Source organism: Oncorhynchus kisutch, unplaced genomic scaffold (assembly GCF_002021735.2).
Source record: "Oncorhynchus kisutch isolate 150728-3 unplaced genomic scaffold, Okis_V2 scaffold3853, whole genome shotgun sequence".
Classification (NCBI taxonomy): Eukaryota; Metazoa; Chordata; class Actinopteri; order Salmoniformes; family Salmonidae; genus Oncorhynchus; species Oncorhynchus kisutch.
In genome coordinates, this window is record NW_022265798.1 from 56,654 (window position 1) to 68,889 (window position 12,236).

The window sequence follows — 12,236 nt, forward strand, 5'->3', positions numbered from 1 at the left end:
TGTTGGCGAGCGATAGACAGAGGCTGACAAAGATGTTGTGACCAAGATTCAGATAGATAATAAAATGAATTAGATAATTAAATGAATCACAAACATTGTAAATATCCTCCTGGTAACATTAACAGAGTTGTAACTATGATATTCTGTGATGGAGACAGTGGACAGCAGCTTAATTTAACACAGTTGTAACTGTGATATTCTGTAATGGAGACAGTGGACAGCAGCTTAATTTAACACAGTTGTAACTGTGATATTCTGTAATGGAGACAGTGGACAGCAGCTTAATTTAACACAGTTGTAACTGTGATATTCTGTAATGGAGACAGTGGCCACCAATATCTTTAACACTTTAACAAGGATGGAACTAAAGAATGAAAGACAAGGTGACAAGGAGCTTGACTGTTGATCCAGGGGATTAAGAGGACGAGGAGGAGGGTATTTATGTTGGTGTTTCAGACCCTGGTTCCACCCTAAGGCCATAATATGCTCTGATTGTTAGACAGTATTCACATCCCAAACAATCCCACGATGCACCTCACTTCCTGTTCACCCACCTAGACATCGATGGGCCGCTTCCCGGACACAGAGATTCTCTACCGTCAATTTATTTTTTTTGTCCACGACTAGTTGTCCAGGAAACCAGCCCGAAAGGTCCTGAAGCTATAAAGCAGATGATTTGTCAGCATGTACAAGTCCCTAATAGACTCCATCTGCTCCAGTGATACAGTACAACAGGCCTCTACACTACAGCAGACAGCAGTCTCCATCTGCTCCAGTGATACAGTACAACAGGCCTCTACGCTACAGCAGACAGCAGTCTCCACCTGCTCCAGTGATACAGTACAACAGGCCTCTACACTACAGCAGACAGCAGTCTCCATCTGCTCCAGTGATACAGTACAACAGGCCTCTACGCTACAGCAGACAGCAGTCTCCATCTGCTCCAGTGATACAGTACAACAGGCCTCTACGCTACAGCAGACAGCAGTCTCCATCTGCTCCAGTGATACAGTACAACAGGCCTCTACGCTACAGCAGACAGCAGTCTCCATCTGCTCCAGTGATACAGTACAACAGGCCTCTACGCTACAGCAGACAGCAGTCTCCATCTGCTCCAGTGATACAGTACAACAGGCCTCTACGCTACAGCAGACAGCAGTCTCCATCTGCTCCAGTGATACAGTACAACAGGCCTCTACACTACAGCAGACAGCAGTCTCCATCTGCTCCAGTGATACAGTACAACAGGTCTCTACGCTACAGCAGACAGCAGTCTCCACCTGCTCCAGTGATACAGTACAACAGGCCTCTACACTACAGCAGACAGCAGTCTCCATCTGCTCCAGTGATACAGTACAACAGGCCTCTACACTACAGCAGACAGCAGTCTCCATCTGCTCCAGTGATACAGTACAACAGGCCTCTACGCTACAGCAGACAGCAGTCTCCATCTGCTCCAGTGATACAGTACAACAGGCCTCTACGCTACAGCAGACAGCAGTCTCCATCTGCTCCAGTGATACAGTACAACAGGCCTCTACGCTACAGCAGACAGCAGTCTCCATCTGCTCCAGTGATACAGTACAACAGGCCTCTACGCTACAGCAGACAGCAGTCTCCATCTGCTCCAGTGATACAGTACAACAGGCCTCTACACTACAGCAGACAGCAGTCTCCATCTGCTCCAGTGATACAGTACAACAGGCCTCTACGCTACAGCAGACAGCAGTCTCCACCTGCTCCAGTGATACAGTACAACAGGCCTCTACACTACAGCAGACAGCAGTCTCCATCTGCTCCAGTGATACAGTACAACAGGCCTCTACGCTACAGCAGACAGCAGTCTCCATCTGCTCCAGTGATACAGTACAACAGGCCTCTACGCTACAGCAGACAGCAGTCTCCATCTGCTCCAGTGATACAGTACAACAGGCCTCTACGCTACAGCAGACAGCAGTCTCCATCTGCTCCAGTGATACAGTACAACAGGCCTCTACACTACAGCAGACAGCAGTCTCCATCTGCTCCAGTGATACAGTACAACAGGTCTCTACGCTACAGCAGACAGCAGTCTCCATCTGCTCCAGTGATACAGTACAACAGGCCTCTACACTACAGCAGACAGCAGTCTCCATCTGCTCCAGTGATACAGTACAACAGGCCTCTACGCTACAGCAGACAGCAGTCTCCATCTGCTCCAGTGATACAGCAGTCATGACACAGCAGTTTACACTGAACAGGATATGCTTCAGAGACACAAGTGAAATGTTTTGGTTGTTTAAAACTAAGTTGTTAAACTATCTCCTCTTTACAGAAAGCTATCACTTCAGGACATCGTTCACATACAGCAGATTAACTCAGTCAGGCTGTCAGGCTGTCAGGCAGTCAGGCAGTCACCCAGTCAGGCAGTCACCCAGTCAGGCAGTCACCCAGTCAGGCTGTCAGGCAGTCAGGCAGTCACCCAGTCAGGCAGTCACCCAGTCAGGCTGTCAGGCAGTCAGGCAGTCAGGCTGTCAGGCAGTCAGGCAGTCACCCAGTCAGGCAGTCAGGCTGTCAGGCAGTCAGGCAGTCAGGCAGTCAGGCAGGCAGTCACCCAGGCAGTCAGGCAGTCAGGCAGTCACCCAGTCAGGCAGTCAGGCAGTCAGGCTGTCACCCAGTCAGGCAGTCAGGCAGTCAGGCAGTCAGGCAGTCAGGCAGTCACCCAGTCAGGCAGTCAGGCAGTCAGGCAGTCAGGCAGTCAGGCAGTCAGAAGTAATGTGGATGAAGAATGTAAAGATATAACAGGCTACCAGGGGTACGCTTTAGGGTTCGGCTTTGCCTTCTCCTCTCCTCTCCTCTCCTCTCCTCTCCTCTCCTCTCCTCTCCTCTCCTCTCCTCTCCTCTCCTCTCCTCTCCTCTCCTCTCCTCTCCTCTCCTCTCCTCTCCTCTCCTCTCCTCTCCTCTCCTCTCCTCTCCTCTCCTCTCCTCTCCTCTCCTCTCCTCTCTGCAGCGCTAGCTTATCTTCTCTCTCTGCTCTCTCTTCTCTCTGCTCTCTCTGCTCTCTCTGCTCTCTCTTCTCTCTCAGCAGCTCTCTCTTCTCTTCTCTCTCTCTCGCTCCTCTCCACATCAGCACAACTCAGAAGATATTGCAAAAAACTTTTCCCTCAGGTGAAACATTGTCATAGCCCATTAATCTTTTCAAACTTGGCCCCAGTCGGTTCACTCCGATCCTTAGGAGGGAAGGAGGCAGGGAGGCAGGGAGACAGGGAGGCAGGGAGACAGGGAGACAGGGAGGGAGACAGGGAGACAGGGAGGGAGACAGGGAGGGAGGGAGGGAGGGAGGGATCTTTTTAATGTAGTCAAGGAAGGATGGCTCAGTAGCATCCCAAATAGCACCCTACTACCCTCTGTAGTGCACTACTTTAGAACATATTCTGTGGGTTTAATGTTGTTCACTATTTAATATTCTGTGGGTTTAATGTTGACTTACAGTGAATATATACATAGCTACACGTTTAGCATGTATATGTTGTCCGTGTTGGGATTTGAACCCATGACCTTGGCATCACAAGACCACCAACCTCACAAGATATTGCTAGTCAGCTGTCTTGACTAACAGACAGTGATATGAGAACTGTTGGGTTCCTTTATCAATGAGATCAAAGGCCTGGATTCACACCGCGTCTCAGAGTAGGTGGTTCTGATTTGGGATCAAAGGCCTGGATTCACACCGCGTCTCAGAGTAGGTGGTTCTGATTTGGGATCAAAGGCCTGGATTCACACCGCGTCTCAGAGTAGGTGGTTCTGATTTGGGATCAAAGGCCTAGATTCACACAGCGTCTCGATTCACACAGCGTCTCAGAGTAGGGGTTCTGATTTGGGATCAAAGGCCTGGATTCACACAGCGTCTCAGAGTAGGGGTTCTGATTTGGGATTAAAGGCCTGGATTCACACCGCGTCTCAGAGTAGGGGTTCTGATTTGGGATCAAAGGCCTGGATTCACACAGCATCTCAGAGTAGGGGTTCTGATTTGGGATTAAAGGCCTGGATTCACACAGCGTCTCAGAGTAGGTGGTTCTGATTTGGGATCAGGTCCCCCACCAGCCCAAACGAATATGATGTAAAAGGCAATGCGATCCGAAGCATCACTCTGTGAATACAAGCCAACGGCTGTAGAGTTTATTAAAAGGTGAATTAAAAGGTGTGCGACCAGTGCAGATGAGAACCCTGTGGAGTCAACGTCTGTGTGTGAGATCCAGATGTGCAGCTGAATCAATCAATGAAATGTTCCCTACACTACTTTATAGACTACTTTAGACTAGGGCCCTATAGAACCCTATTCCCTATATAGTGCACTACTTTAGACCAGAGCCCTATAGAACTCTATTCCCTATATAGTGCACTACTTAAGACCAGAGCCCTATAGAACCCTATTCCCTATATAGTGCACTACTTTAGACCAGGGCCCCCGCCACCCCTCCGTCCGTCCCCCCCGCCCCCCCTCTGTCCCTCCCCCTCCGCCCCTCCATCCCTTCCCCTCCGCCCCTCTGTCCCTCCCCTAAGGTTGTCAGGCAGGGTGCTGTTCTAGGGCTGATTCCAAACAAGCCTTTCTATTGGCTGCTGTGATCACTAACTAGATAGTGTGTTATTGTCGATTCCACTGCACCATTTACAAAGGAGAGGAGGGTGTCTGATGGAACCCTTAGTCTCTATAATAGTGAACTAGTTTTAAATGCACAGGGGCCCATATGGCTGAGCAACACCCAGCCCTGAGCAACACCCTGAGCAACATCCTGAGACATCCTGGGAGATCCTGAGACATCTGAGACATCCTGAAACATCCTGAGACACCCTGAGACATCCTGAGACATCCTGAGACATCCTGGGACATCCTGAGACATCCTGAGACATCCGGAGACATCCTGGGACATCCTGGGACATCCTGAGACATCCTGAGACATCCTGAGACATGCTGAGAGATCACTCACGTTGCAGAGCCACTGTGTTCATCCATTAGCTGGGGATAGAGGCTATCTACTCTAGGTATTGTGGCTACAAACACACACAGAACACACACAGAACACACACAGAATACACACAGCACAGCACACAAGTCAGGACACAACGGACAACTGTCACTGCTTCTCTGCATCAATTATTAAAACATATTGATCACAATGAATCTGATAATGAATTGTGGGACGACTGTAGGAAGTGGTTAGAAATTACCCCACTGTCATACCTCACAGTGTGTGTGTGTGTGTGTGTGTGTGTGTGTGTGTGTGTGTGTGTGTGTGTGTGTGTGTGTGTGTGTGTGTGTGTGTGTGTGTGTGTGTGTGTGTGTGTGAGAGAGAGAGAGTGGCATACTTAATGTGTCCTACTAGTGAACCTGCTCTCAGCAGAAAAAATGACCCCAACACCCCTCCCCTCCCATGGCCTCCTCTACCCCCCCACCCCTACTCCCCCCCCCACCATCCCTTGACCCCCTCCCTTCCCCATCTCCGTCCACCTCTCCCCACCACCCCTCCCCTCCCCTGGCCTCCTCCACCCCGCCTACTGCCCCCCACCCTCCTCCATCTCCACTACAGAGATTTAGAACACTGACAACACCAACAAACCAGACCTTAATGGTTCTTTTGTCCGCCATCTTTCTTTTACAACCTCTGAGGCGTCAACCCAGAGATGTGATGCGTCAACAGGAGTCACACCGTCCCCCTCATCCCCCCTTGCCCTCCTCCACCCCCCCATCCCTCTATCCAGCCCCTGTACACGAGCTCTCTCTCTCTTCCCGGATAGCTCTTATCAGTGATTCGTCTTCGACTGTCATTATCAATCTGCCTGTGCATTTAGCAATGTCGTTAGGCATGAGTTTTTCACTGAGGATCAGAGAGGAGAAAGCCACAAACAGTCTGCTCTCTCTCGCTCTCTCTCTCTCTCTCTCTCTCTCTCTCTCTCTCCCTCTCCCAAAGCATTAGGCACGAGTATTTCACTGAGGATTGGAGAGAGCCACAAACACAGATTGCTCTCCATCTCTCTCTCTCTCCCTCTCCCAAAGCATTAGGCATGAGTATTTCATTAAAGAGAAGAGAGAGCCACAAACACAGTCTGCTCTCTCTCTCTCTCTCTCTCTCTCTCTCTCTCTCTCTCTCTCTCTCTCTCTCTCTCTCTCTCTCTCTCTCTCTCTCTCTCCCCCATCTCCCCCATCTCCCCCATCTCCCAAAGCATTATTCACAAGTATTTCACTGAGGATCGGAGAGAGCCACAAACACAGACTGCTCTCCATCTCTCTCCTTCTCCTCCTCCCAATGCATTAGGGGTACTAGTGCAGGTTGGCTCAGTGCCAGGGAATGGCAAGCAGAGCAACAGTGCCCTCTTCAGGTGATGTACCTCCCCCATTCATCTATCACCCCACCCACCCCAATCCTCTGTCTATCCTTCCCTCTATCATCCAGCGACTCTCTCTCTCTCTCTCTCTCGCTCCTTCTCTCCACGTGGGCTCCTCCTCCTCCAGCTCTATGACATCAGCATGTTTGTATTGAGGGTTTTATTAGCAGGACAAATTAATAAGGTTTTGACAAAAACACAGCATGGATTAGGTTGGAATCTGAGTCCTCATTATTGAATAATCCTTTTTCAATTGGATGTGTATCAGGTTCCGTAAAGGGCACACACACACACACGCACGCACACACACACACACACACACACACACACACGCACACACACACACACACACACACACACACACGCACACACACGTACGCACGCACACGCACACACACACGTATGCACGCACATGCACAGACACACACACACACCCACACACACGCACACACACACGTTACGCACGCACACGCACACACACACGTATGCACGCACATGCACAGACACACACACACACACACACAGTTATTCTGCTAGGATATGACAGTGATTCACCATAGAGAGAGAGGGGGAAGAATTACAGTCAGTTTCAGCTCAGATGAATGGATTGTTTCCTACACCGATATAATCAACAAATGAGTTTTAAAAACATTTCAGAAGCCCTATATTAAGGTTCTGACTTTGGACTTCAAGCAGGTCAACGGTGTCAACTGTGTGTTTTGCTGTAGTATCAATATATAAACACACAGATCTACTAATAACGTAAATACACAATCCTATAGAACATCATGAGGAGAAAGGAGGAGGAGTCAACGTATTGGGGGGGGAGGGGCCACGAGCTGGAAGCATCAGTAGAACTCAGTCGTTGTCTCTAGAAGACTCAGATGTATACAGAGTGGTTTCACTTCTTCTGTTGGTGTGTTGTGGTAGTAGATGGTTCTCCTACTGGTGTTGTGGTACTAGATGTCTCTCCTACTGGTGTTGTGGAACTAGATGGTTCTCCTACTGGTGTTGTAGTAGATGGTTCTCCTACTGGTGTTGTGGTACTAGATGGTTCTCCTACTGGTGTTGTAGTAGATGGTTCTCCTACTGGTGTTGTTGTAGTAGATGGTTCTCCTACTGGTGTTGTGGTACTAGATGGTTCTCCTACTGGTGTTGTGGTAGTAGATGGTTCTCCTACTGGTGTTGTGGTACTAGATGTCTCTCCTACTGGTGTTGTGGTACTAGATGGTTCTCCTACTGGTGTTGTGGTAGTAGATGGTTCTCCTACTGGTGTTGTGGTACTAGATGGTTCTCCTACTGGTGTTGTGGAACTAGATGGTTCTCCTACTGGTGTTGTGGTAGTAGATGTTTCTCCTACTGGTGTTGTGGTACTAGATGTCTCTCCTACTGGTGTTGTTGTAGTAGATGTCTCTCCTACTGGTGTTGTGGTACTAGATGGTTCTCCTACTGGTGTTGTTGTAGTAGATGTTTCTCCTACTGGTGTTGTAGTAGTAGATGTCTCTCCTACTGGTGTTGTGGTACTAGATGGTTCTCCTACTGGTGTTGTGGTAGTAGATGTTTCTCCTACTGGTGTTGTGGTACTAGATGGTTCTCCTACTGGTGTTGTGGTACTAGATGGTTCTCCTACTGGTGTTGTGGTAGTAGATGGTTCTCCTACTGGTGTTGTGGTAGTAGATGGTTCTCCTACTGGTGTTGTGGTACTAGAAGTTTCCGTAATATAATCAATGATAAAATGGTGAGCTGAGTAGACAGGCGAGAAAAAAATGTTTCTTTCACAAATGTTTTTTAAAGGCATCTTTGCAAACACATCAATTTCACCATCTAGTCCGCATCCCAAATGCCCCCCCCCCTATTCCCTTTTATAGTGCACTACTTTTGACCAGAGCCCTTTGGACCCTATTCCCATATGAACCCTATTCCCCTATTCCCCCTGGTCAAACGGAGTGCACTACGAAGGGAATAAAGGGGGGCCGTTTGGAAGGCAGGACACCATTTAACTCATTCAACCTTCTGAGGCCCATTTAAAAGGTCATGTGTCTGTAGAATCTGACGAGGCTTTAGACGTGGTACATGTTTGATTGCAATATCTTTTTAAATAACTTTTTGTTTTAAATAAAAAGGGGAACATCATAACAGCAAAGAGACTGTAGGGAGGAGACGCAAAGGGAAAATAAATAGTATGCATGTTGTTTGTTTGGTTCAGTCCATAGTTAACCACATGGCATACATGAATTCATATATATGTGATTTTTTGGGGGGGGGTTTTAAAAGGTACAGTGGGACTTATAGTAGGGGGGTGATTCCTCCCCTTTCTCATTGGTGTTAAGACCAAGTCAGCTATAGTGTATAGTGTAGAAGGGAGCTCAGCACTGTTGGACCGGGCAGTTATACGCAGTACTTATAGACCAGTAAAAGTTATCTTTTACCTGTCTGGATGGGTGTACGGATCCCTTAGTCTTGAATCCTCCCTGGGAACTGCACTCCGAGGCACTGAAGTGGTCTGAACTAGTGGAGGATCTCTTGGAGAGAGTATCACAGCCCCCTACGAAGGTGTTGTCCAGAGGGAGCTCCTGAATCATGTGGTGTTTCTTCACGGAGACCGGCGTGTCCGCTTTGAGGTGGAACGCGGACTGCGGAGAAGCGGACTTGTAGTGCCGTGCCAGGTCTGGACTGGAGGGCTTGAAGGTGGTCGTAGGAGCAGCGTTCCAGTCAAAGTGTCCCGGCTCCTCCAGCTCGGCAGGCAGGCTGATGTTGCCGTTGATGGGCTCGTGAGCCGGGTCGTCCGGCTTGTTCTCCTCGATGGTGACAAAGTTCAGGAGGGAGCTTTTAGGCGACTTCCTTTTCTTGCGCTTCTTCTTCTTGTTCTGTTTGTTCTCCTGGTTGGGAGACATCCACTCAGCGCCCTGCTTCTTCCTCTGGGCCGCCTTGAACCGCGAGGTGTGACGACAGCGCACCAGGACTGTCACGAAGATCACCACAATCACCACCATCGCCCCGGCTACGATGGCGATCATGATGGTGAGATAATCTCCGCTCTGGTAAGTCTCACTGCTCTCCCCGATGTTCCTGTCCAGGGGCGTCTCCATGGTGCGGCGAATGAGGTCGTAGATAAACGTGGCGTTGCCGACCGTGTCGTTCACGTAGAGGAACACCAGCACCAGGGTGTGCAGGGACTTAGGGTAGCCCAGGTCGCTAATGTTCACGACCAGCCGATGGAGGCCGATGTCGGAGATAGCAGGCTTCTCCTCCAGGGTGATGTTTCCTGTCACAGGGTCGATCCGGAACAGACCTTTGGTGTTGCCGCTAACGATGGTGTACTTGAGCTCTGCGTTCATCCCTGTGTCACCGTCCACAGCAAAGACCTCGGCCACCACCGATCCAGGGATGGACGAGAGGGGGACCAGTTTGAAGGAGGTGTTGGAAGGGGGGTAGATGACGATGGGGGTGTTGTCGTTTACGTCGATGACATTGATTGTCACCTTGGCGGCCGAGGAACACGGGGGCCGCCCGCTATCCACCGCCCGGACGTCGAAGGTGTAGGAGCTCTGCTGCTCCCGGTCAAAGGACACGTTGGACTTTATTACTCCAGAGTACGGGTCTAGGATAAAGTTCTCGTTGTCGCTGAGTATCGAAAGCGTGACGGCGGCATTTTCCCCGGCGTCTGAGTCTGTGACGGTTATCACCCCCACCGTGCTGTACTTGGGCAGGTTCTCTGACACAAAGAACTGGAAGTGGTTGTGGGTGAACTTGGGGCTGTTGTCGTTTTCATCGAGCACTGTCACGATGACTGCCGCCTGGCTCTGGAGTGGAGGCGTCCCGTTGTCTCGGGCCGTTACCGTGAAGAGGAACCGATCCTGGTCCTCACGATCGAAAACCCGGGAGGCCGTGAGGACACCGGTTTTACGGTCCAGGTCAAAGAACGAGGCGTTAGGGCCCAGTTGGTAGACAATCTCCGCATTTTTCCCACTGTCCTCGTCGGTGGCGCTGAGAGTCGTGAGGAAGAGATCGCGTTTGTTGTTCTCCATGACGGCCAGCTCGATGACAGGATGGCTGAAGATCGGCGAGTTGTCATTTTCATCCTCCAGCCTCACCCTTACCAACGCTGTCTGGTTTAAGCTCGGCTTGCCAGAGTCGGAGGCTATGATTTTGAAGTTGTACTCTTTGGTCCCCTCAAAGTCGAGCAGCGCCGACGTCTCTAGTAAATACTGGTTGTCGTACACCGCTTTGAGGTGAAAGGGGACGTCCTTCTCGATGAAACAGATGACCTTGCCGTTGACGTCCGTGTCCTTGTCCGACACGGTGATCAAAGCTATCTTGGTGTTGATTGGGTCTTTCTCCGAGAGGAACACGGTGCCGTTTATTGGACTGATGATATATCTCAGATCGATGTTCGGCGGATTGTCGTTCACGTCCGTCACGTTTATAGTTACGGTAGCTCTGGCTGGGCTGGAGCTGCCGTCGCTCGCTAACACGGATAACTTGTGTATGGCGGTCTCCTCTCTATCGAGGGGTCGCTGTACGGTTATAAGACCCGTGGTACCGTTTAAAGCAAATAGTCTCTTGGTAGCTGGGGAGACCTGTGTCCCGAACATGTATTTGATTTCGGCATTCGCCCCGACGTCTGCGTCCGTAGCCTGTAGCTGGACTACGGACGTCCCTATAGGCGAGTTCTCCGGTATGTGGACCTCGATCTGGTTCTCCCTGAACACCGGCTTGTTATCATTAACGTCTGTGACGGTGACTTGGAGGATGGCGGTGCTGGATTTCTGTGGCATGCCGCCGTCCTCCACCTTGATCTTCATGACGTACGTATCCTTCTGTTCCCTGTCCAGGTTCTGCTGAACGATGAGCTGCGGCCACTTCTCCCCCTCGGGCGTCTCTACGATGTCCAACCCGAAGGCGCTTTGCCCGTTCACCAGCTGGTACTTGTGTACACTGTTGGGGCCGGTGTCGGGGTCGGTGGCGGAGGGGATGGCGAAACGACTGTTGATCAGCGTATTCTCCGGAATGGAGATGTTGATGACGGGAGACGGGAACATGGGAGCGTTATCGTTGGTGTCCTTGACTACGATCTTAATCTTTATCAATCTGAAGTAGTCGTTGGGTAAAATCACCACCTCGATCTCGAAGGAGCATTCGTTCTCCTCGAACGAGGGGCCGGGACAGAGCCTCTCCCTGTCGATGCGATTGGAGGTCGTAAATATCTCTCCCGTGCTGCTCTGCACTCTGAGCAGAGGGTTGTCGCCGGCTTTAGACACCAGCCTGTAGACCAGGTTAGCGCTAGCTCCGGTAGCAGCGTTTGTATGGGAGACGTTCAGGTCCTTTGGTATGTTTCCAATGAGAACGTTTTCCTGCAGTTCCTCTCTAATAGGATAGATCAGTTCCTGGGCTATAGAAGGGTCCATCCAGAAACAAGCAACGAGAGCAGCCAACAAGTAAAAGTCTGTTAGATCCATAGTAACAACGGTCCTGTGGTTCCAGTGTTTCAGACCTTGTGGATTTTAAACACTTCTTCTTCTTTCAATGCAATGTTGAATGTCAGAGTGATGGATTGGTGAAATCTTGCATCTGAAGAAGGGGCAGTTTCCACACACGGACAACCCTACGAATAGACAAAGAGTTTGCATTATATTTATTTCAGTAAAGCCCCAGATCAGGGGAGGTGCTCAACACTTTTAGGGTTGGTGCTTTCGAAAAGATGCGTAAAAATCAAACTGAAAAAAAAATCCACCATAATATAACTTTAAAATATCCTTTATTTGATCATATTACCCTCTGACTACAGCAAAGGTGCTACGAAATAAAACAACCAAATCTAATCTCAAACACATGGCATCCGCAGTGTCCTTGATTAATACATTTAACATTAA

General features: G+C 49.8%; 2 protein-coding genes across 3 annotated transcripts in view; both read right to left on the bottom strand.

The window, feature by feature from the left end:
* Window positions 1–367: 367 nt before the first annotated feature.
* Window positions 368–2,455, bottom strand: LOC116372027 (keratin-associated protein 10-4-like). The gene is made up of 2 exons (XM_031821096.1): window positions 825–2,455; window positions 368–710 (listed from the first exon to the last, which is right to left on the bottom strand). Exons 1-2 carry the CDS (start codon window positions 2,214–2,216, stop codon window positions 624–626), a joined length of 1,479 nt encoding a protein of 492 aa, XP_031676956.1. The 5' UTR covers window positions 2,217–2,455; the 3' UTR covers window positions 368–623.
* A 4,338-nt stretch (window positions 2,456–6,793) lies between these two features.
* The window catches only part of LOC109886246 (protocadherin-9), a 6,710-nt gene continuing 1,267 nt past the window's right edge, over window positions 6,794–12,236 (bottom strand). For both annotated transcript variants that reach the window (XM_031821097.1, XM_020477968.2), the window contains exon 2: window positions 6,794–11,968. In XM_031821097.1, coding sequence (XP_031676957.1) covers window positions 8,730–11,822 — 3,093 coding nt within the window. In that variant the 5' untranslated portion in view covers window positions 11,823–11,968 and the 3' untranslated portion in view covers window positions 6,794–8,729. The remainder of the gene's footprint in view (window positions 11,969–12,236) is intronic.

Coding starts and splice junctions, on each gene's coding strand:
- LOC116372027 (XM_031821096.1), bottom strand. CDS start 2,216: ATGACTGCTGTATCACTGGAGCAGATGGAGACTGCTGTCTGCTGTAGC. Junction 711..824: donor GTACTGTATCACTGGAGCAG/GTGGAGACTGCT, acceptor TCACTGGAGCAG/ATGGAGTCTATTAGGGACTT.